The 23049-nt window shown below is 53.5% G+C and overlaps 11 protein-coding genes across 11 annotated transcripts; 3 read left to right on the top strand and 8 right to left on the bottom strand.

Moving 5' to 3' along the window:
• Positions 1-451: 451 nt before the first annotated feature.
• Positions 452-1825, bottom strand: J4E90_004389 (uncharacterized protein; the record flags this gene model as incomplete). The annotated part of the gene is made up of 2 exons (XM_051433954.1): positions 452-1603; positions 1652-1825. The coding sequence occupies 2 exons, from the start codon at positions 1823-1825 to the stop codon at positions 452-454; spliced, it is 1326 nt and encodes a 441-aa protein (XP_051292472.1).
• Positions 1826-3060: 1235 nt separating this feature from the next.
• Positions 3061-4586, top strand: J4E90_004390 (uncharacterized protein; the record flags this gene model as incomplete). Its single annotated transcript, XM_051433955.1, has 2 exons — positions 3061-3156; positions 3213-4586. The coding sequence occupies 2 exons, from the start codon at positions 3061-3063 to the stop codon at positions 4584-4586; spliced, it is 1470 nt and encodes a 489-aa protein (XP_051292473.1).
• A 165-nt stretch (positions 4587-4751) lies between these two features.
• On the bottom strand, positions 4752-6133 carry DLH1 (carboxymethylenebutenolidase; the record flags this gene model as incomplete). The annotated part of the gene is made up of 8 exons (XM_051433956.1): positions 4752-4819; positions 4876-5061; positions 5111-5329; positions 5378-5449; positions 5496-5632; positions 5688-5791; positions 5847-6038; positions 6092-6133. The coding sequence occupies 8 exons, from the start codon at positions 6131-6133 to the stop codon at positions 4752-4754; spliced, it is 1020 nt and encodes a 339-aa protein (XP_051292474.1).
• A 992-nt stretch (positions 6134-7125) lies between these two features.
• Positions 7126-7531, bottom strand: J4E90_004392 (uncharacterized protein; the record flags this gene model as incomplete). The annotated part of the gene is made up of 2 exons (XM_051433957.1): positions 7126-7319; positions 7366-7531. The coding sequence occupies 2 exons, from the start codon at positions 7529-7531 to the stop codon at positions 7126-7128; spliced, it is 360 nt and encodes a 119-aa protein (XP_051292475.1).
• A 1596-nt stretch (positions 7532-9127) lies between these two features.
• Positions 9128-10921, bottom strand: J4E90_004393 (uncharacterized protein; the record flags this gene model as incomplete). Its single annotated transcript, XM_051433958.1, has 4 exons — positions 9128-9199; positions 9252-9986; positions 10046-10627; positions 10769-10921. 4 exons carry the CDS (start codon positions 10919-10921, stop codon positions 9128-9130), a joined length of 1542 nt encoding a protein of 513 aa, XP_051292476.1.
• Positions 10922-11402: 481 nt separating this feature from the next.
• On the bottom strand, positions 11403-12788 carry J4E90_004394 (uncharacterized protein; the record flags this gene model as incomplete). Its single annotated transcript, XM_051433959.1, has 3 exons — positions 11403-11586; positions 11635-12409; positions 12461-12788. The coding sequence occupies 3 exons, from the start codon at positions 12786-12788 to the stop codon at positions 11403-11405; spliced, it is 1287 nt and encodes a 428-aa protein (XP_051292477.1).
• Positions 12789-13293: 505 nt separating this feature from the next.
• On the top strand, positions 13294-16050 carry J4E90_004395 (uncharacterized protein; the record flags this gene model as incomplete). Its single annotated transcript, XM_051433960.1, has 5 exons — positions 13294-13486; positions 13535-13605; positions 13655-13721; positions 13959-15282; positions 15330-16050. The coding sequence occupies 5 exons, from the start codon at positions 13294-13296 to the stop codon at positions 16048-16050; spliced, it is 2376 nt and encodes a 791-aa protein (XP_051292478.1).
• A 710-nt stretch (positions 16051-16760) lies between these two features.
• Positions 16761-17695, top strand: J4E90_004396 (uncharacterized protein; the record flags this gene model as incomplete). The annotated part of the gene is made up of 2 exons (XM_051433961.1): positions 16761-17305; positions 17386-17695. 2 exons carry the CDS (start codon positions 16761-16763, stop codon positions 17693-17695), a joined length of 855 nt encoding a protein of 284 aa, XP_051292479.1.
• A 590-nt stretch (positions 17696-18285) lies between these two features.
• On the bottom strand, positions 18286-19184 carry J4E90_004397 (uncharacterized protein; the record flags this gene model as incomplete). Its single annotated transcript, XM_051433962.1, has 2 exons — positions 18286-18508; positions 18577-19184. 2 exons carry the CDS (start codon positions 19182-19184, stop codon positions 18286-18288), a joined length of 831 nt encoding a protein of 276 aa, XP_051292480.1.
• A 488-nt stretch (positions 19185-19672) lies between these two features.
• Positions 19673-20571, bottom strand: J4E90_004398 (uncharacterized protein; the record flags this gene model as incomplete). The annotated part of the gene is made up of 2 exons (XM_051433963.1): positions 19673-19762; positions 19813-20571. 2 exons carry the CDS (start codon positions 20569-20571, stop codon positions 19673-19675), a joined length of 849 nt encoding a protein of 282 aa, XP_051292481.1.
• A 275-nt stretch (positions 20572-20846) lies between these two features.
• On the bottom strand, positions 20847-22163 carry J4E90_004399 (uncharacterized protein; the record flags this gene model as incomplete). Its single annotated transcript, XM_051433964.1, has 3 exons — positions 20847-21588; positions 21649-21894; positions 21943-22163. 3 exons carry the CDS (start codon positions 22161-22163, stop codon positions 20847-20849), a joined length of 1209 nt encoding a protein of 402 aa, XP_051292482.1.
• Between the last annotated feature and the right edge of the window lie 886 nt (positions 22164-23049).

Consider the following 23049-nt stretch of genomic DNA (forward strand, 5'->3'; position numbering starts at 1 on the left):
CCCAATGTCGCACCTTACACGTTGGCGTATAAGTGCAGTCCGATCAACTAACTCAGTGTCCATTCATTCAGTCTTCTAATCATTAGGTGACGTTGAGCAAGACATCGGGTCGGTCCATAAGCGTGTGCTTTCATAGCAACGCGAAATCGTAAACTCATGCAATCGTTGGGTATCGTACAATCGTGCCGCCATGGTGTCTCTCTCATGTGAAAGAAGTGTCGATAAAAGGAAATGTACTGTACAAGAGGTCATCTGGTCCAGTAAAAACCGGAAAGCCCAGATCCACGCAACAAGATCAAGTCGTAGATATGACCTTGCGTCAATCATGCAAAAACGAGCCCCGAATAACAGTCGGATCTGTTCAGTAGCAGAGCATACGAAGCGGTGTTCAAGGTGCGCTATTCTTTGTCAGCTGTTGGTTCATGGGTACATCAAGAATGTTACCATACCTTCAACATGCTGTATGAAAGCCCGGCATAAACCCTCGGCGGATCTCCTCTCTCGATCGTTTGCGTTCAAATTTAGGTAGGAAACTCTTGATGTATCTCGTGGACTCAGCATCCATCGGCGTGGTGTCGAATAGCTCGCGCAGGCGTGTGAATTCGGACGTGACGCGATCGGCATGATATTCCGCTTCAACAGCACTCTTTCTCGCTTCCATAGCGCTGATGTTGGCTTTGCGAGAACTGTCGGCGGCCGAAATGATACACTGTTTATTTCGTACGGTCAGAACAAGTTCTTCTTCCGCAATGGCTTTCAATCGGAGGGCTTCAGCCCTGGTGTTCAATTCGAGGGCTTCACTTACCTCTGCAATCTCCACGTGACGCAGACGCTCTTGTGAGTTCTCAGGTTGCGCATCTATACGGTCGACGATGTCGTGAAGCATCTCATCTACGTGGCTCGGTCTTCCAGACGATGGCTGTTCGGCCGGGGTGGCTCTACCGCTGGGGAATGCAGAGAACATGCCTGGCTGGAAGCTCTTCTTGTTAGAGACGTGATCAGACTCAGTCTCCAGCTTCGGTTCAGTCTTTCTAGGCAGATGAACTTTTGAGAGGCTCTTGGAATCGCGCAAGACCTTAGCGAGCGAGCTTCGCGTGCTACTCATGAATCCTTGCTTGGATGCCGCCGCTTCTGGTGATTTTGGGCTTGTCTTCTCACGGTTGAACAGGTTGGGAATGCTGCGTTTGGCTTTGATCCTGCTCGTAACAGTTTCCTTATCATGGTTGTCCGGGGGTGTATCTTCTGCAGGTGATGAAGAGACTACAGGTGTGACGTGGCGGCGAAAGGGCTGACGGGCTTTAGGTATTCCACGGCCCAATGGGTTATCAATACTGATCGACCTGGCAGTCTCCGCGGTCCTTGGCTTGGGAGGAGCCTGGATGCGGACCGTCTCGCGTGAAGGCTCGGCGTGAGGCAGTGACGAAGAGCTCAATTCGGCAGCACTGGGGTTTGCGGTCGAGTCGTCCTCGACAGTAGGGTAAATCGAGCTTGGCGAGGGACTCGCATTTTCCCGTGCTGGTGCTGTCCGCCTGACTTTGCTCACGGTGAGGGAGTCGTCGGGTCCTGGTACAATCGTAGGCTCAGAGAGCTCTTCAAGCTGATCCTGATTCCATTGTTAGTACCGTCACGCCACGCAATCGAGTTCACATACCTGATAGGCGTCCCAGGAATCAACAGGCGGGTCAGAGCAGTCTCGAAGCAACGGTACAGACCTGGGCTCAGGTGTAGGCGTCGAAGACCTGTCTGAGACCGGCGATACACTGCGCTCGGTCTCTACAATTACCTCAGGTGTGTTACCGACAGTTGTCGCGTCTGGGAAGATCATAGACGGAGACGAAGGCAGCTGGGGAGAATGAGCGTCAAGACTAGGCTTCCTCGCTGGCTGCATCGACCGAATGGGGCTGATCTTAACAACTGGATTTCCATTTGCCGTGAGTTCTGCCGTGCTGTGTACTGGCGATGTAGTCGCAATGCTCAAGGATGCTTTGGACGTTGTCGCCCTGGTGAGTCGACTAGCAAGAGCACCTAGAGAACGCGGCTGAGAAGAACGCTCTGGTAGTACCGCCGGGATAGCGGGTACTGCCGGAATGGAGTCGCGCTGACCGAGAATGACTGCATCTGCATCGGCAGAGATCGTGAGGATAGGTCCAGTTCCTGAGCTTGAGCCCGACGCCGTCGAATGCCATGAGAGTCGCTTTACCCTATTGCCTTCCTTGCCATTGGAAGGCGTTTGACGTCCAGAGTTGATCCCGCTTCGCGTGGGGAGCGAGCTCCTCTTCGAACTCAGGCGAGGAGGGATGTTCTCTGGGGCGAGAATGGGCCAATTCTCCAGCGTCGGGCTCGGCGTGAAGGCATCTACCAAGGTGCGCGAAGCCTTAGGAGGCGAGTTGAGGTCTACCACCTGCGCGACGGGCGGACTGGGCAGCGGTTTCTCGCTTTGAGGGCGACGAGGGAGGCGAGAAGTGCCCGTAGGCGTCGTCGTCGCGCGCGTTGCCGGCGACAATGCCCTCTCAGGCAGCGGACTTCTCACGCCGAACGAGGCCGGTCGGATGCTGGGTATCTTTGATTTGTTAGCGCCCGTCATGTAAGCATGTGTTGACAGCTTTGACAAGCTGTCAGGAGGTCACAGCAAAGAGGTTCGGCACGTGTCGGGGCGAGGCGGTCGCGATGCGGTGGGAAGGTGCCTGAAGTTTCTATTGTAGCTGCCAGATCTGGAGTTCTGCGCACGGACGCGTCTACTCATGGAGGAGCAGTGATGGTGAAAGAGGAAGTCCGGACACGTGCAGTGCACTCCTACTCTTTCTGGCATCCCTGGTGAAAATCACATGCCGTTCCATGATTTCGGTGTCAACTATAATAGCCAGTCCCCGGGTTTTGGCCATATTCTCTACATCACGTTGTGCAGTGTATAAAAGAAGGGGTGTGGAAGTCGCGATATGTAAGGTCATCAAAGCTTGGGCCACATTTCGTTTGCGAAGAGGCCAGCCAGACGCGTCCGATATCCCGAACCAATTCATTGCATAGCAGACGACCAACTCGCGCAACGCTCTTTCTAGCATCATGGCGAAGACATACAAGCAAATGAAGGAGGCCTGGGTGTCTGGACACACGGGGAGCTCCGTAGCAGACGTGAACAGCGTCTCGCTCGCAATGCCTGTACCGTACACACACCCACTACTCAAGCAATGCACTCTTACTAACTGCATGCACAGCTGAGCATTCTACTTTGGTCGGTCATCCAGTCGCGCATGCGCCTCTTCACGCCGTACACGCCGCCGGCCTTCCTCGTCGACTTCCTGCTCAACTGCGGTGCCACGTTGTTCGCGACTACCATATACTCCTCCTCGCCATGGATCCTGAATCTCCTTCTGCTGCTCCCGGCAATCACATTATACGTCTTCGAGAAACCCGTCGCGGTGAAGGACGCTCCAAGGCCACCGAAAATCGACACGTCGGAAAAGGACACGAAGCTCGATGCGCTGCCCGTCAAGCCGTTCATAACGAATTACCGTGGCGCGATGATGGTTATAACGTGTGTTGCTATTCTGGCAGTCGACTTCCGCGTCTTTCCGAGGCGCTTCGCGAAAGTGGAGAATTGGGGTACATCGCTCATGGACATGGGTGTGGGATCTTTCGTCTTTACGGCAGGCGTAGTGTCTGTTCGGGCGTCTCTTAAGGAAGGAGCTGGTCTTCAGCCACTGTCAAAGCGCTTGATAGCATCGGTCAGACACGCAATTCCCCTCCTTGTCCTAGGCATCATACGGCTCATCTCTGTGAAAGGACTGGACTATGCCGAGCATGTCACAGAATATGGTGTACACTGGAACTTCTTCTTTACCCTGGGATTCCTTCCCCCATTCGCTGCTCTTTTTCAATCAGCCTTTGACTTGGTACCTTCCTACGCCATTCTCTCCTTTACTCTGGCTGCCATCTACGAAATCGCTCTAGACTGGACTTCCCTCGGGTCCTTCATCCTAATAGCACCCCGTACCGATCTCTTCTCTCAGAACAGAGAAGGCATATTCTCTTTCTTCGGCTACCTCGCCATCTTCCTCGCCGGTCAATCGCTGGGCGCCTCCGCACTACCTAGGCAACAACAAATCCCCAAGGATGCCACATTCCAGACGAAGCTCCGGCAATCCACATTCGGGAAGCTGATCATGACCTCCATGCTTTGGACAGTGTTATTCTACTTCTCAACTAGCTACTACGGTCTTCGACTCCCTGTATCGCGCCGCCTTGCCAATCTGCCCTATTTTCTCTGGGTCTCTTCGTTCAACAGTTACCAAATCACCATCTGTTACGCTATCGAAAGTTTTCTCTTCCCAAACTTGTACAAGGCTACGACTAAAAGCGAGGAGTCACGAAGGAGCCGGGACGCGACTAGCACTGTACTTTATGCTTTCAATCGCAATGGCCTCGCAGTCTTCCTTGTGGCGAATCTGCTCACGGGTTTGGTTAACATGACGTTCCCGACCTTGCACATGAGTGTTGTGCAGTCCATGGCAATACTCGTCGCATACATTGCTGCGGTCACTGCGGTTGCAGTGGGTCTAGACATGTATAATCTTACTATAAAGCTATAGGCTTGCTGTTCGTAGACTACTACAATGCGACTACTAAGGAATGTATCCACATAAAGCCTTCTCATGACCGAGAATCAAAGAAGTACATTACTCCGTCTCGTAAACCACCACCTGTTCGTAAATCTTCCCTCATAGATGCACCGAAGCGAGATCACTACATATCTGTCACACCTTCTCCGGATCGTTGATACCGCCGTTGGTAATGATGTACGTCGCCTCCTTTTCCGGCATGTCTAACGCAGTCCGTTAGTAGAGGTAGCAAGAGTAGTAGCAACGAAGGATGACATACCAGGAGAGTCTTGGATCTTGGCAACACGCTCCTCGCCGCGACCCTTGCGGAGCAGAATCCTCGTAGCAGACGCGTGAGCAAGGATATGGCCACCGATCGGCTTGCGACCGTCTGCGCCAGCGAAGAGAGCGCTCGCACCAGGGTCGCTCTGTACTTGGTTTGTCAATAGCACGGCGACATTGAACTCTGGGTGATGTTAGCCGAGATTAACGATTGGGAGTAATCTTTCGCGCACCTTCAGCGACATGCGTCAACTTAGAGAGGAACTGGTTGAGCTTCTGTTGGCGCTCGTTGAGTTCACCACGACCTGTATAATCGACACGAAACAGAGCCATGATGCTGTCGATGATGAGTAGTCGGTACTCGTTGCTGACGAAGAATTCGGCGACTTTGTTGAGAAGCTCCATCTGATGCTCCGAGTTGACAGCGCGGGCATAGGTGATGTTATCTTGGGCTATACGTTGTCAGTGGACGCCATCGAAGTTGTGAGAAGGGTACATACCAGTCTCAGGGTCGACTCCAAAGCGCTCAGCAATTTGGGCTATCCTCTCAGGCCGAAAGGTACCTTCGGTATCTGTATCATGATCAGCGGCATTCGAATGCAGCGACATGCCACTTACCGATGTATGCCACTTTGCCTTCTGCGCCACCCATGTCTTTCGGCAGCTGCGCAATGACGGACATGGTGTGTGATAGCTGAGTCTTTCCGCAGCGGAATTCTCCGAAGACTTCGCTAATGCTCATGGTTTGGAAGCCACTGTTGCGTATCGTCAGTGTAAATGCTCGGAAGATCAACTGTGATGTGCACCCACCCTCCGAGGACTGCATCGAGTGCCTTGCTACCAGTAGAGATCTTGATGACACGCTTGCGTAGATGTCCGAGCTCATGGGCGGTCTGGAAGCCTCCACCAGAAGGCTGCAATGGATGTTAGTGATGCGCACTCAAGTGCTGGCCTACTGCAGTGACGTACCTGGCATTTGGCGATAGCGTCCTTGACTTTGTCAACCTTGATTTCACTGAAACCCTTGATCTTCAGTAGGTTGCGACGAGTAGCTGAATGCACCGATGCGATCGTATAGTAGCCGTTTGACTTGAGTTTTGAGATGTCGACAGCACCGATGCCGTGCGCCTGAATCGCATCGATATCGACGATGAACCCATCCTGTGCGTGATTAGTCAAGATTCCTCTTAATTCGGAAGGGGGCAGTCACTCACATCGTTGTTTGAGTCGTCGCTGGCAACTGAAGAAGCACCCATGGTAACTGCTGGTGATGACTGACGCAAAATGAGATGAAAAGGAACGATACGAGCGAACTACGAATGATGTGCTCGCGAGTGACGGTGTGAAGCATGCGAGGAGATATGGAAGAAAATCCTGCGGAGGTGAGATCGTGGAGGAAGGCATGATGGGAAGGAGCGCTAGGCTCAACTCCACGTGTGTGACTGAGAGGAAGGAAGGGGCAGCCACCACCCGCACGATAGCCTCCAACCCTGAGATAAAGCTCAACGTGCACCGGCTCGATCGTAAGCAGAGCCCGAATACAAAGACGGTATTGTATGTCCCTGTCTGGTATGTCCATAAACAGACATCGCGACAACTCTCGAATTTGGGCAGCATAGAAGCTTACGGCCGTGACCGGTGTCAAGGATGAAGTCAAAACTTGGAAAGTAAATGTTCATGAGATTGCATATATTCGAAATAGATGATACAATCTAGATCTATGATATGCAAGCACAAAGAAGTGTAAACATGATAACAGACAGATATACCGACTCAGCTCCCGACAAACACACACAGTCTCCTTCACTCTTCCCCCTCAACCCCTGGGGGCACTCTTTCCACACCAAACCACCACAGCCGCCTCCAGCTCCATAAGCGAACCTGATCTATCCAAGCAAATTCGCATCAACAACGCTTCTGCCGAAGCCGCAGTCGATCCAAATCACTTGCATGCAGACAGGCCGCCGTCCAAATCGCCAAGCCGTCGTCTGTCGAAATAATGGTAGAATGGTTGAAGTAAGGGATACAATGTTCGTGGGGTATCAGTGTAAGAATCGTGAAGAACTTTTGCCGTATCCGTTGATGACTCGTGAATGCGTGAGATATGCCGATATGATGCTGAGATTGGCCAGGAAAACGATTGTGATGAAATGACAAACTAATGGAAGGCATGGAAATGCATGCCAGGTAAGCCAGTGGTCGCCGCGATGTTACTCAATGGTGGACCTCTGGCGAAGCTCACAGTCGTCTAAGCGACAGTAGCGGTGGGGGCAGCGGCCGGGACGGGAGCAGCAGCGACGGGGGCAGCGGTGGCATCGCCGTTGACCTCAGCCTGTGTGCAGTCGCGGGAGATGTGACCGGTCTCGCCACAGCGGTAGCAAGTCTTACCGGCAGTGTTCAATGGGCCACCGTTGGGAGCAGTGCAGTCGCGGGAGATGTGGCCTGGTTTGGTCAGGGATCGTAACTAAGATGCGCTCAATTTACTCACCAAGTTTGCCGCAGGCGTAGCACTTCATGGCTTGGGCCTGGCAATCACGGGCAAAGTGGTTGGGTCCACCGCACTTGTAGCAGGTGGCCGGGCGAGCGCCGCCAGCGAAGCCGCCACGGAAACCTCCTCCGTATCCGCCACGGGGAGCACCGGCGCCGCGACCCATTCCAGGGTTGGGGCAGTTGCGGGCAAGGTGGCCGGCGATACCGCAGCTGTAGCAACGTCCGCTTGTGCCGGCTCCGCTCAGGCGCAGAGTCGGGCAGTCAGCCTGGACGTGTCCGAGACCCTGGCAGTGGTAGCACTGCTTGGCTGTTCCTTTGTCAGCCCTTCATTCTCTATATGTATAGCCGCCTGTGTTCTCGACATGCGCCAGGACTCGGGGTGACGTACTCTCGGTGGTGCGTGGGTGCGGGCATCCGTTGGACTCGTGGCCTGGCTGCTTGCCTGTGCAGAGGTTAGTCCATAGTCGCAAGTGGTGGTTGGGCGCAGACTTACAGTTGTAGCAAAGCCTCTCAGACGAAGAGCAGACCTCTGCGCATTGTTGTTAGTCGCGTTATCTTGCGGAAGCTGCCACATTGCTCGGGATCACGCGATGCAGGTACCGCAGCCAGAGACAATGTTCGCGATACAAGTCCCGGCCATGCGACTGCAGCGCGCGCGCCGAACAGATGCTCGGATATCGCTTACCGGCGTAGTGGCCAACGTTTCCGCACTTGAAGCACGCACGACGGGATAGAGAAGACATGATGATGTTTCTCTGCGTATATCTGGGCAGCGTATAAGTATGTATGGTCGGTGGTTGTGTGAGCAGCGAGGAGGAGTGGATCGCGAATGAGGGGCGGTTGTGTGGTGTGTTTGCTGCGACGTGTGCTTTGATCCTCTGGTTTGCTCGAGGAATACGCGCCGAACAGCAGGAGTGATAGGCGCACGTACCTGCTTCGTTTACTTCTTCAATTTCTTCACCTGCGTTCGCCAGTCAGTCGCAGATTTTTCGAGGGGCTGTTGTCGAGGGGTAAAGACTGCGGACGGAGCACGCGCCAGGGCGGAACCTCGCGCGCACCCTCGAGACGGAGGAATCCTCGGCAGGCGCAACCTACTTTCTTTCAACTTTCCAGACCTTCTTCCCGCTGCGACACTTCTTCAACCTCCTGCCAGTGGTGTATGTGGTGAGAGAATGAGGGGATCGTGGAATGTTCGGGCAACGGGCAAAATGCATCTCCCATGACGGTGGTCCCTGCTCCGTGCGCTAGCGAAATGCGCAATCTGGTTCTTCCCGAGGTCGAAAGTGCGTCCCAAACGGCCCCCAATCGCATCATGCGACGTTTCAAACGACTGCAACCTTACCCTCTTCACCCTAGACAGGTTCTGTCTCCTATACTCGTGCAGCAAAGGCGCTTTCCTCATGCCGTCGGCCCCTGACCTATCTTTTCCAGTTCCTCCGCTGCTGCCGCCAGCTCGAGAACTATGTCTCTGCCCCGCTTCATGACACCATTGCTGCAGTCGCATGTCTGGAGCTAGGACACAAAGTTAGCTTCTCCACAAGTCAGTTAGTAATCACCCTTTGGGAGGTCCAGATATGTCAGAGGCGCCGAAGAGGCAACTGGCCGATATATTCATAAGCATTCGTGTCTATGTATTATTCAATGCCACAGTAGTGGAGCTTCCGTTGTAAGAGTGGGTGGCCATATTCCTTACTCTACTGTGTCGTTCCGAAAAGAAGGTCTCAGGGCGCCCACACGTTGTATCGAGATTTGTAGGTCTTCTAGTCTTCAGACTCGATGACCGCAGGCGCCTTGATTGTCCTGCTCTTGAGGAAGTCAAGGCCTTCGCCACCCTGTTTTGGATTAGCATATAGTCGTATATCTCAAACAGCCTCGAGAACTTACGTAGGAGATCAATGGTGAAACTTCGACATAGGAGTCGGAGTCCTCGCTGACGACAGTCGCACCGGCGGCTTGCACCCATTTCCTGCCCTGGGTCATGATATCCGCCTTGCTGGTATCCGGGTCGTCTTCACCAGTTCCGCGAGCGTTCTTCAAGGGGGAGAACTCGTCCTCACGCTTCACTTCCATGCAGGCAAACTTCTCCAGAGTCAGGAAGGGGAAGCAGTCAAAGACAAACTGCTCCAGCTTGATGCCATTTGGCTTCTCTGGCTTCACTGTCTCTCCGGACTCGGTGTTGACGAAAGGAATCTTCTTGCGGGCGACGTGGTGAGGCAGCTTCTTTGCCCACTCTGGGATGCTCTCGAGGAACTTGTATGAGTAGTAGTGGTTGACAATGTTGGCAGCACGGAACTTGAGCAGGCTGGAGTCCTTTGAGTCCTTGGCCTCTGCATCCTCGGTAGAAATTTCCGAGTATTCGACAACATCTGGCTTGCCGTTCTTCTGCAGGATGAGGCCAACGGACTCCTTGGCGTTGCGCTTGCGGACGACCTTGGTAGCGATGTCAACGTTCTTTGAGGCGGAGAAACCGATGAAGACGGGATCGGCGACCTTGACGAGGCAGTTGTCGACGCAGTAGGCGTGAATGTGCTGGATGCCGCGCTTGCCCATGTCTTGCACAACGCCGGACTGGATGAGAGCTTGGTAGAGACCGCCGTTGCCATCGGGTGCGACAGCGACCTAGTCATTCTTAGTATGTTGTCCTGGTCTAACAGAACCCTGAATGAGAGCGGACGTACCTTTGACTTGCTCTCTAGCAGGATCTTGCCCTCGTTCGAGATGCACGGCAAGACACCCTGCTCGAAGATGACGACGTTCTCCTTCTTCAGGCCAAAGTAGTTGTGTTTCTCGAAGAAGTCGGCGGTAGGGCCGCGAGTAGGCCCGCTGGTCATGACGTACCACGGGATGGTTACGCTCTCCTTGTTGTGCTTCTTGGCGGCCAACATCTCGGCCTTCCTGATCCTCTCACCCTGCAGCTGGAACAGGCTCTTCTTGCTAGGAAGGCCAATGTCGAAGCATCCCTTGGGCGCTGAGCTGCCCAGACGGGTGCCCTGGCCACCAGCCATGAGCACAACCGCGACCTTGTTCTCGGCGATCAGGTCCAGTCCGCTGTCGTACCACTTGTCGAGGTCCTCCTGGGAGGACGAGAGGACGGAGGATGTGGCATTCTCGGGGAGGGGCTCGAGCTTGTTCTCGCTGGCTTCGGTCTCGGCGGGGTGGAGGGCTCGCTCTGTGATTTCGTTGATGTAGTCGGGGTTGAAGTTGCTCAGCTGCTCGAAGAGGGTCGCCTTCTCGGCTGTGGAGAGCTTGTCGTAGAAGGCCTAATTGCGTCTGTCAGTAAACATGCATGTGATGAGAACAAGTCCTGGGGCACGTCGCGGGGTTGAGCAAGCCATGCAGTGCTCACACAGTCCAGCGAGGTGCTCCCAGACTTGCAACACCAACGCCCGGGCTGCACTTACAAAAACCTGCTCTTGGCCAGCCTTCTGGTACTTGGCCTTGAGCTCATTCAGCTGCTCCTCTGTTGGCTCCTTCGCCGGTGTGCCCTGAGGTGCGCCCCCGGTGATGTTGAGCTTCTCGAGCGCGCTGTTGACGGTATCCTTAATGGCGTCCATGGTGATGCGGGGTATTAGCGGGGTAATTCGTGCAATGCAGAAAGGTGTTGTAATTGATCTCGAAAGTCTATGCTTGATATATACACTGAATTCGTGGAAAGGTACAGTTTTGCTGGCTCACCGCGTCCTTATGAAGATTCGACTGCAGCATAGCACTGACGCTTCGTGTTGCCCCACTCGGCGTGCGTCCCTGCTGCACATGGGTGCGATCGAGCCTCCCGAGATCGTCAGCGCCCGCGTCACTAATTTTAGACCTGTTGTGTACCCTTCGTATTTCATGAGCTGCGACTACATCGTAAAGCTAGCAGTATGGCCAGTCGCTTAATGCCACTCGTAACTACACAATCCCAACCAGAAACCTCTAGTTGAGCAAACAACAAGCAAAATATATGCCGCTTCAGCGCAATGCTTAACACCAGGCCATCCAAAAAGCAAGCCATATGCAACTCCCGCAACGCCATGACGTCGTGTAACCATCTTACTAATGTCCGTTGACCTCCGCCTTCTCAGGCTCAGCGGGCTTGAGCGCTTTCTGCGGCGCTGGGTTCAGTATGCGAGTGGCGTCGATCAAGCCGGCGTTGGGGTTCAGCTTAAGACCAAAGCCTGGAAGGTCGAGAGTCTTGACGTCGAGATATCCCTTGGTGGGAATTGGCTCGTTGGTGAAGCTGCACAGTATTAGCACAACACTTTGCGCACGCGGAAGGGAAACTTACAGGTTGCCGAACACGGGCAACACAGACTTGCCATCCGGTGAGTTCGCGAGGTACTCTTGGAAAGGCGAGTTGGCCTGAGAAACGACGAAATGGTACGAGTATGGTCCACTGGCGTGAGGAACAACGGGAATATCGTAGGCAGCAGCCATAGCCGAGATCTTAATGAGCTCAGTCATACCGCCAACCCACATAACATCGGGTTGGAGAATGTCTAGGTTGCGGCCCTCGATGAGTTTCCTGAAGCCATATCGTGAGTACTCGTGTTCGCCAGTGGTGAACTTCATGCGGGGGTGAGCGCGCTTGATCTGCTCAAAGCCATCCGAGTCGTCGGGCGACAAGCACTCTTCCCACCAGTTCAAGTTGAGGTGCTCGGTGGCCTTGACCACTTCGATGGTGTAGGGTACGTTCAAGCTCATGTAGCAGTCGACCATGAGGGGGAAGTCTGGCCCTACACTTTCGCGATGCTTGGTGAGGAACTCGACATTCTTCTTCAAGCCTTCAACACCCTCACCAGGGCCGTATGGTAGTGGTACCTTGGCGCCGAAAAAGCCCATTTCCTTTGCCGCGGCTGGCTCAGGACCAGTGCAGTAGAAGTTGAGCCTTTCCCGGGTCGCTCCACCGAGCATCTTGTATACGGGCTCGTTGCGGATGTGGCCGAGCAGATCCCAAATAGCAAGATCGATGACTGAGATGACAGCGACTGGAAGACCCTTGCGACCGTAGAACATGGAAGCGCGGTACATTTGCTCGAACATGTGGTTTGTGTCTCTGGGATCTAGCTTGGATCAGAATGAAGACTCGTAGCGTCGCACAGTTGGATACTCACCTTGGCCTATTAAGAAGCGCTCAAAGTGCTCAGCGACCAGCCAGCACGCTGGCGGCCCGCCAAAGCCAGTAGCGAAACCCTTGGTGCCGTCGCTGGCCTCGAGCTCTACACAGAAAGATCCCAGAACATTGATTCCCCAGCTAGTTCTTGACTTTCGGTACTGCTCATATCCGCTCATGGGAGTGGAGATCTTGCTGTCGATGAGCCAGTGTCCACCAGCGACATTATGGTAGTCTCCGCCGCTGCCGGGGCCCTGTGTTATGAATGTTCGCACGTGTTTGATGGTCGGGAAGGAGCGCGCTGCGCCAGATTCTTCAGTGGAAGGCATGATCACGTTGGGGAGAGGAGTGGAATCGACAAAGCAGAAGACCACAGAGTATAGAGGAGGGGTAGATAAGTGCACGGAGGGTCAGAAATGATATTTAAACCGCGGGATAGCGGCATGCCAGGCTTCGCGTCTGATCAAGAGGGTCCCTCGGTCCATCTCGCTGCGATTTGCGACGATTTGCGACGACTTGGGAAGAGCCATTGATACCTGGGCTAAGAAGTGGAGCGCAAACGCGTGAGTAGGCGTCGCTGTGAGGCGTTCGGCACCAAGATCGGAATGTGGACAAGGCCGAAGCATGTGTTTTTGCTGACGAGTATTGTACCGAAAAGCCAGCGGCCCACTCGGTGCCACCAATCGAAGGATACGGAGGGCGCGCTTGCCGGTCTATACGATTTACGATATCTGGGGTAGGGAACTAGAGCGTGCAGGCGGGGCTGCAAGAGTAGAACCCTCGGTGTAGCTCTTCCGAACCTGCACGCCCCCAATCGCATTCGCATTCATCATCATGGACGCCAGCACAACCCACCAGCAGGCGGCAAGTCCAAACGGCACTGCGAAGCTCTCCAACCACTCTCCTGGCGATGCGCAAGACTGGAGTGGTGATGAACGCTCCAGCGACGAAGAAGCCCACGACAGAAGCCAAAGCGGCACGTCGAACAAGCGGAAGCGGCCGCTTTCTGTGAGTTGTGAGACATGCAGTAAGTGTGACACAACATGATGAGGCTGTTGAGGCTCACCATGCGTAGAGCAGCGAAAAGTCAAATGTGACAGAGGCGCGCCTGCCTGTTCCTGGTGCTTGAAGAACCACTCAGCATGCGTCAGTTGCGCCATCCACTGACATCACCCCCAATACTCAATCGCATCAGGTCTACCTTCCGCGCAAGAAGCCCGGCCTGCGCGCTGGCTATGGACGGGAGCTCGAGTCGAGACTTGGTAAGTTGCGCATCCTCACCACCCTGTTCTGGAGTAGCCGAGGTCTAGATAAGCAGACTGAAGTTTGCCGTCATCGCTGGCAAACCTCGCGCGCCCACAGTCACGACAGTGCCCAGGTGGGACTTGATGGAGGTCACGACTGTCGCGCAGCTTGACTAAGCGGGCGCTCCTTCTGTCCGCCAGCCAGTGACCCTACAGGGCAATCGCGACCACAGCTGACAATCGTCCCTTCCTCAGACAAACTCGAAGCGCTCCTCGTACAGCAGCAGTCGCAAATCAACCATCTCTCCAGCACCCAAGTCGCCACGTCCGGCCCGTCACCGCAAGAGGTAGCCGCGTTCCGAAGCCCGCCCGTCATCCAAACCCCCCATATACCGCGTCCCGAAACGGCCCTCTTCATCCAGAAGCCCACGTTCCCTTCGCAGAGCGCAATACAGAACCAATATGGCAACGGCGTCACGGACAATAGACCCACCCCCTCGGTCACGGGGAATGGCTACCAGTCCGAGGATGTGAGCATGAGCGGTGGCTTGTCCAGAGACGGCTACACACCATACAATGAGCAATACCAGCCGGCAATATCGAGGACTCTCGGCCACGCGGATGCCGACTTCCCACCGTATGACCTTCTGTATGGCCTCGTCGATCTTTTCTTCAAGCACATCAACACCTGGTGCCCCATCCTCCACCGCCAGAGCACGCTGAACTCGCTCTTCGGAGACGCGACGCTAGAAGAGGCCGATCGAATCATATTACATGCAGTTGTCGCAACGACTGTCAAGTTCTCTACCGACCAGCGCTTGACTGCCGAGAAGCGCACGCGCTACCATAAAAACTCCAAAGAGAAAGTCCTGCTGTATGGCATCGAGAACAGCTCTGTAAAGTCGTTGCAGGCACTTGTGATCCTCGCTCTGGACGTTGTTGGCTGCTCCAATGGCCCTCCCGGCTGGAACCTTCTGGCTCTCATCACGCGCTCAGTCGTCCAGCTAGGACTGTCGGTCGAAAGCTACTCACCGAGCGTCGCTCCACAATTTGCGTCGATATACACCTTGCGCGCCATGACGCTGCCTGAGCCCAAGGACTGGATCGAAGAAGAGAGCCGACGCCGCCTTTTCTGGATGATTTACGTCCTAGACCGGTATGCGACCGTTGCCACGGCTTTCGAATTCGCTCTCGACGAAAAGGAGATCGACCGTCGGTTGCCGTGTCGCGACGACATGTATGCGCGAAACGTGCCCGTCGAGACGCGATGGTTCCACACTTCGACAAGATCTGACTACAGCATGAACAGACCAGAAAACTTAGGCTCCTTCTCATACTACGTCGAAGTCCTAGGGATTCTCACACGCATCCACAAATTCCTCAAGAAGCCTGTAGACATTACATCCTTGTCCGACGTCGAGACCTGGCAAAGCGAGTATCGTGAGCTTGACAATGCCATCGAGCAATGGAAGTACAATCTTCCTCAAGAATTTGGCAACTCTGCGAGATTGTTTGCAAAGCCGGGTATGGGACAGAATTTGGACAGTGGTTTGGTGATGCTCCATGCGGCCTTCCACACGTAAGTTTGTCTTCCCTTTGCCTTAAGGAAGAAACTAACTCTGGCAGCACTGTGATTCGTCTTCACTCATCCGCGGCCTACCCTACCCATCGTTCACCCATCTTCACACCGTCCTTCAGCGCTAGCCAGCGATGTCTCAGTGCTGTTGAGAATATCACAGCTCTTTGTGCTACCGTACGCGACAACGGTTTGCTAAGCAAGCTTGGTCCGCCCTTCGCATTCTCGCTCTGGGTAGCTGCACGTGTCCTCTTGGTCCACGGATCCACCATCGATCACCGAGTCGACCAATCCATCAACCTCCTGGTCAGCACACTTCAGGATATGGGTCAGTACTGGGAAGTGGGCACGCGCTATGCAAGTCTTCTTTCTCGCGTACTTTCCGAATACCAAGAGAGCCAGGAGACTCCCGCCGGTGCGAATGGTGAACGGGTGACACCCTCAACTGTCAAGATCCTCGCCGACATGCGACGATGTGCATTTGATCTCGACTTCCTCATATCCCGTCAACCTAAGCTCAGCAACAAGCAAAATCTGAAGATACCATCGGTGACTCCAGCTCGAACACCTGCAGCGAATGAGCTAGAGTATCTCGATGTGTTCGACTTCTTCAACATGCCTCGACTCCCTGTGTCGATAGACGGAGCCATGAGTTACCCTGCGCCAGACGGCAACATACAATTACCGGACGGCGGGTTTGGAAACGAGTCGAACATTACCAATTATATGGTCGATGCGAGCTCAGATTGGTTTATGAAGCAGTCGGCATAATATTCATTTTTGTGTCTTGGGTGCACGGAAAATGGACTGTAAAAGTTGGTTGGTCTTTCGGTACATAATATTGCGTTTCGGACCCTGTTCATAATCTAGTCCATACAATCTCTCCATACTTTGAATGATACCCCAATTTATCTCTAACAGACTCGGTTGTCTCATCACTGGTAATCCGTGCATGTAATGAGTCGAAGCAGCTCGATTTTTATAATCGTACCCGGGCATGGCTTGGAGTGTACGCTTGTCCGGAACCGCTCATTCCGATCGGAACACCATCGCATCCTCGCTCAACCTCTGTAATCAACACTTGACAACACTTCTCACCGATCAAGCAATACTGTCATCCAACTCATTGTGATCTGCGCAGCTACTTGTATGCTCTACCAAGCTTGGGTCGATTTGGGCTTTGTACAATACCTTGTAGAAGACAATCGCCGTTTGCCGTCGGAATAGGCTGGTGAGACTCGGGATAGCGTACAAGGTATGGGTGAATCTTACTCCGATGAACCAGACGTACAAGAGAGATGAGTCATTGACATTCATATAGCTTCTTATATAGCTTCGTGCAGCGCTTGAGCATTTGATATCCAAACTAGGTTCAACGAAGAGCTCACATTTCGGCCTGGCTGTCAGCAAAGCATCTCATCATCAACATCTTCAAACATATTCCGTATCGGAAGCTATCTATTGTTACTCAACCACCCATCATGGCTTCTCAAAAAGACCATCAACACATCCTCATTCTCGGCGCCGGCGTGATCGGTCTAACAACCCCACTCGTCCTATCACACACGTATCCCACCGCCAAGATAACCGTAGTAGCAAAGCACTTCCCCGGAGACCGCTCGATAGAATACACATCGCCCTGGGCAGGCGCCAACTGGTCTTCTATGGCCCACGACAACGGGCCGCTGGAGAAATACGACGAGGTCACCTTCCGCCGTTTCGGCGAGCTTATCGACGGAAAGAGCGTGTTTGGTTGTCAGACTCTGAAGGCTGGTGAGACGAAAGGCGTCGATGGGGTAAATGGAGGAGGGAATGAAGCGGGGTTGGGGAGAATGGGTATGTGGGCTGCCTTCGACGAGCCGATCGAAGAGGCGGGTGTTTTGACTGAGGAGACGGGTAAGGTGTGGTACGATCAGTTAGTCGGGGGTTTGAGGAAGTTGGGTGGATGTGAGTTGCCCAAGGGAGCGAACTTTGGATTCGAGTTCCCAAGTACGTTCAGGATCAACACACAGGTTTATCTGCAGTGGTATGTTGTCCTGATCATCTTTCCCTTAACGCGGACCTCTAGGTAAAGGGCCATGATCAAAGAGACTAACACTGTACCAGGCTCCAAGCTCAAGCTTTGTGCAAAGGCATCACACTCGTGCGCCGACACTACCCTTCCGTCTCAGAAGTCCTAAGCGACCACCCATCCACCACCCTTCTAGTGAACTGCACCGGTCTCGGCTCCCTCAAACTCTCCGACATCAAGGACACGAATCTGTACCCAACACGTGGTCAAACACTACTGGTCGCTGAACCCAAAACGCCAATCACCAGAATGTATGAAATGGAACGAGTCAAGTACGACAATGCTATCCTACTTGCCTTCCTCCACCCCAGACCTGACTATTTTCTGTGTATTCAGTTTGACTGACGGTTTGAACTAGGTCTTTCCGCTCTCCAAAGAGAATCGATCCCACGACAACATATGTCTTCCCCCGTCCGCTGGGTGGCGGCGTAATCTTAGGCGGCAGTCGACAGGACAACGATTGGAGTGAAGAGTGGGATGAGGAACTCGGTCAGGATATCATGAAGCGGTGCTGTGAATTGTGTCCTGAGTTGGGGAAGCCAGAGGATCTGCAGGTTATTGGGCGGAATGTGGGCTTGAGGCGTGAGTATCATTGTGCGAGTCATTTCACGGGGGCTGGCTGACAGTATCTAGCGTCGCGCAAGGGCGGCCCGAGGATTGAGACGGAAATGGGCAGGTGGAAGGTCCCGGTTGTGCATTGCTATGGGCATGCTGGTGCGGGGTATCAGTCTTCGTGGTGAGTACATTGAAGCTCGTCTGTGTCGACAGTACGATACTAATGTTTCTTGCAGGGGCACCGCCGAGCGCGTCCTTGAGCTCGTTCAGAAGACGCTGACCCCCAGCTCGAAGCTATAATTGTTACGTCAGACGCCATTAGCTAGCCCAGACCAGGTTTGACTGCGTCAGATCACTCATCTTTCCAACTCCACTCTTGCTTAGCTCCCCATCTTCTCCTCTTTCCTCCCCTCATCCCTACTATTCCACTCCCGATCGAAAACCTGCAAACTCCTCTGCGCAGTGGGCACGACATCCAACGCCTTCACACTAACCCTATCCTTCTGGCTCAGCATGAACGCTGCCGCTTCCGCAACGTCAGGCGCAACAAGAGGCTCGAAGCCCGACATGAAAGTATCGTAGCTCTGCTTTTCGTATCCGACACTGCATGTCTTGTCAGCGCGGAACTCCACCGCAGCGCTGAAATAATGAAGAAGGGATTAAAGCCATACCGTTGCTCGTGGAAGTTTGTTGCTACAACACCAGGCCGTAACGCGAGGACTTTGATGTCAGTACCCACTAACTCTGTCCTCAGCACGTTGGTGAAAGCCTCCTGGCACGCTTTGCTAGCATGGTACACAGCCTCGCCTGGGAAAGGCGGTACCTCTAGACCCGTGGTGCTGGTGACGTTCAGAATCGTTCCCTTGCCACGCTCCTTCATCTTTCCCTCGTTCAAAACCGTATAAGCAGCGAACATGTACCCATTGATGTTTGTGCTCGTCATTGTGATGATGTCTTGAATCTTAAGGTCAGGGAAGCGTGACGGCGCACCTATCGCTAAACCGGCGTTGTTGATCAGAACATCGATGTGGGAGACTTGCTGGACAATGTTTGAGACGGCGGTGCTGAGGGATGTGTGGTCTTGTACATCGACGACTGATGTGAAGATCTTCAGGTCTTTGTGTTCTTTCTTGAGTTCGTCAGAGAGGGCCTTTAGCTTGTCGCCTGAGCGTGCAAAGAGGATGAGCGTTGCGCTTTCAGCGGCTAGTCGGCGTGCGATGGCTGCGCCGATGCCCATCGAAGCCCCTGTGATGAGGACGGTTTGGTCTTTGAGTGACATGGTAAGGGGTAGAAGTATGAGGATGAGATGGACGGATGAATTGAGATAATAGTTCACTGGATGTGAAACCTCGGGACTGTTTTGTTACGACTGACCGTGAGAAGACGATGAGAATGACAATGATTACACAGGGAGTACATGTGCGGAGGATGAACATGCTAGTAGGCTTTCGGTGGAGCAAGAATGACGTCATCAGCATCGCATTTGTCATCTACGAATGGTGTCCGATGTGTATAATACGTTGCATTGGGCGTGTAGTAAATATAGTCCATAAGGGTATCTCTGTAAACAATCATTCTGATAGCGTGAGTCATGTAGCAAATCAAAGGTCTCAGGCGTTGACTTACAATTCGTGTCTGGCATTGCCATCGCAGCGCGAGTCCGTATCTTGTGAAGAGCGCAACTTCCAGTCGCTTATGCTTATGAGCTTTAGACTTGAAATAGTCGAGGCATATCGAAGAGTGTTGTTGGCTGTTCGATCGAAATCATCAACCATCCCACCTCTGCGCCTCTTTGTTGTAGCCGATGAGCTTGAGATCGATGTTAAGGGTCTTGAGCATCATGTCCATCGTGAACGACTGCTTCAACGTTAGCATAGTAACTTGTATGTACACATCCGTGCACTCACATCATCGTCTGCTCCCTTAAATGTCTCCTTCTCCTCCTCCCCTTTCTCCCTTTCCGAGTCCATCTCGGCGTAGCGATCATACGCTTCTTCGGAAACCTCACCACTCTCTTTCGCCTCCTCCATCTTCTCACGTTCCGCCTCCATCTCTTCTTTATCCCATTGTATCTGCCGTTCCTTGGATTCTTTCTCACGATCCTTCCACGCACCTACCCCGCCCATTCTGTTGACCCTGTCTCTAGTGCTGCCAAACAGCTCTTCCGCCGCTGCACGACTTGCTGTGCGCCATTTGTCAACCAGTACGACCAGATTGTCATCCTTTGTAGACGTAGCCAGGGTCTGAGCTTGTGTAAGCATCTGGATCTCATTGCGGATCTGCATGATCTCGCGTGCGACCGAGGGTTTCGATGGTGCCTTCTTCGACGCGACACGTGACGGGGTAGATAGGTTCGGACGTGAGACGAGAGGTTTCGAGGCGCGTGGTGTCACTTTAGACGTCGCTGGTGTTTTGGGGGGTTGCATAGAGGCGGTAGAGGTGGCCGGTTGCTGTGCGCCATTATCTGTAGGGGCGGTGCTTCTAGCAGGAGCGATGGTTGTCCTAGGTGTATCAAGCGCAGGAGTGTGGACCTCAGGCGGATCTGAGGATGGCGGGTCGTCGCCTATGCTGGGCTTCAACGGTGTGCGGAACGGCGATTTGAACGGCTTCTGGAGCGTTTTCGTGGCTTCGTTCAGCCGGCGACGTTTCGCTTGCGGGGTCGACATCTTCGCGGGTGTTTGGGCATTGGTAGCGGCGGTCAATTCTCGAAGTGGGGGTTGGTGAGTGTCTTGAGACTGGCGATGTCATCCGTCGCTTCTGATTTCGGAGGGTCTGACGCGTCGCGCTAGAGCCTCGTCATCACGTGTCCACCAGGGTGGCTCAACTAGGAACTGACGACCGGCAGCTCTGTTGAACGAGGCAGGTACGAAAGTTATACGCGTTTCATGATAGACTCAGATCTTCACAAGCACAAAGGTCGTATTGTAATAAGTACGATTATCTAAGCATATACATAGCACAGCGGCCCGGATGTAGTAGAGAAGAACTCCTTGCTCGCGATGTGGTTCATACCTGGCGGTGCCACCACATCCAACTCCTGCTGATCTGTCGGTTTACCTCTGGGACTGTTGGGAATCGACCAATGGGTGCCGCCTTCATACATGCTTGTGCGAGACTTGACCTCCTTCTCTTGATACATGGCCCACATCCACCAGTGCCTGTCCAGTTGACCATGATGCAGCCAGAAGGCTGGCTCCGCAGGGCTCACATAGACATCGCCTCCAGGATCACCCCAGATAGAGAAGTGACCGCCAATGTGCAACGCCGAAAGACTGTTCGTCGCGTTGGTCTGGAGTGTGTCCTGGAAGGTACCAATGGCCTTATTGATGGTGATATGGAACAGAAGATCTTGAGGCCGGAGGTAGCGCTCGGTGAAGAAGTTGCTTACGTCGCGACGGTGACAGCGTGGATTGTCACCATAGCCATCGGCGCGTGGGTTTGGTGGGATGTTGAGTTTGGGGTCCATGGTGGGCGCGAGGGGACCAAGACGAATGGTCAAATTGGTGAAGGGACCTTTACTGATACAGCCTCCTCCCGGTCCACCAGGAAGCGTCTCACCCGGCCATAGACTCATGCCTGCATGCGGTCCGATTGGATCACCATTCCCACCCATGCTCCATTCGTCGCCGTTGAAGATGGGGCTGTTAACGAGATCGGTGTACTTGGCCCAGTTCCAGTAGGGTCTGTGATAAGTAGGTGAGGTTAGTATATGCTTTACACAAGTTCTACAGAAGGGTACTCACTGGTAGCCTTTGTAGCCACATTCCGTGCGAAGCGCTGTTTCGTAGGCCCATATGTAGTAACGGTGCCAGTGCATGAAGTTTGCGGTGGCGTGAACCGTCGGTGTCATGTTCATATGCACCACAACAAAGTCTTCATAGCGAGACTTTGCTCCAGGATATTGTCCAGCAGGAAGTTTAGAGGGTGCCTTGAGCAGGCAATTGACGGCCGTGGTGTATGCTTTCCGTTCCTCTTTCGTGAGGTCGCCGCTATCATGTGTTAGCATCATGACCGTAGCAGTGCCCGAACTTACTTACAACTCCTTGCGTACAGCAACAGTGTCCTTGTTACATTTCGCAGATCTCGTCAGACCGTCTGATAGCGTCCCATCCAGTACCTTGTATGCATTTGCGAGAGCTTGCTTCTGAACACCGTCGAGGGTAAGCGTGTCTTGCCTCTGAGTAAAAGGAGATGCTGAAGCGCTAGAGAACAGAGACAGAGATGCCACAAGGGCCTTGAAAACCGCAATGCCTGCCATCGATTGATTTCTGGCGATTCAGCCAAGTGCGCATCTCAATGCTTTTATGTCGAGCACCATGATCAGCCTCCTTCTCCAATGCAGGCCAACATCAACCGTGCCATACTACTGCATGTGCTGGGTCATTTATTTAGAGGGTTGCCCGACGTGGGGCGAAGTTCTACAAAGCTCTGCTGTAATGAACACCCTTGGCATGCAACACACGTACCGACGAAATACTGCTGTGCAAGGGTGTTCCAATATCATAACTATCTTAACGAACAGCCATTCCTGTTCATGGGGTCTGCAGCATGCCATTCATGGTGGCCACGAGTGGTCACAGAGTCCATGCTTTTAGTGTCCAAGACCTGAGCTGCATCTGACCGCGTTGATGAGAGGCAGTCAACTGGAAGCGGTCAGCATCCTTGTATGTAATGTAAGGCGCATGGTCAGGACTGTGAACTCAACTCCGATTTACTTTGAGATCGAGCTTTCCCCGTAATGGGCTCTAAAGGTTGTTTCTGTTGTGCGATGGCGAAGACCCTCGTGGTACCTCGTCTCTTAGATTGGAAGTGTCGAAAGCTACAAACAGGTTCAGACCAAGCGCCTGAAGCTCTTGACGTTCGTGGTCAGCGTACAAGTACGTGCCATTGGCAATAGGAAGATCGTCCTTGCCGTTGTTCATCCCTTGCAAGCCAGATAGTCCCAACCAGACAATATGGCGTATGTAATACCGGCTATGATACCCCTGGCGTTCGGTAGGATTCTGCCGGGCGCAAGGTGTGTGTGCCAAGCTTGTACATGTTTCAATGAAACTGTAGGACATCAACATTGATTACTACTCAGTACACCTGAGGTGGTGGTATTCGTCAGCTGCGCCACGAAATTCTGCATCGAGGCATTCGCA

This window comes from Alternaria incomplexa (assembly GCF_024043165.1).
Source record: "Alternaria incomplexa strain BMP 0042 chromosome Unknown scaffold_5, whole genome shotgun sequence".
NCBI lineage: Eukaryota > Fungi > Ascomycota > Dothideomycetes > Pleosporales > Pleosporaceae > Alternaria > Alternaria incomplexa.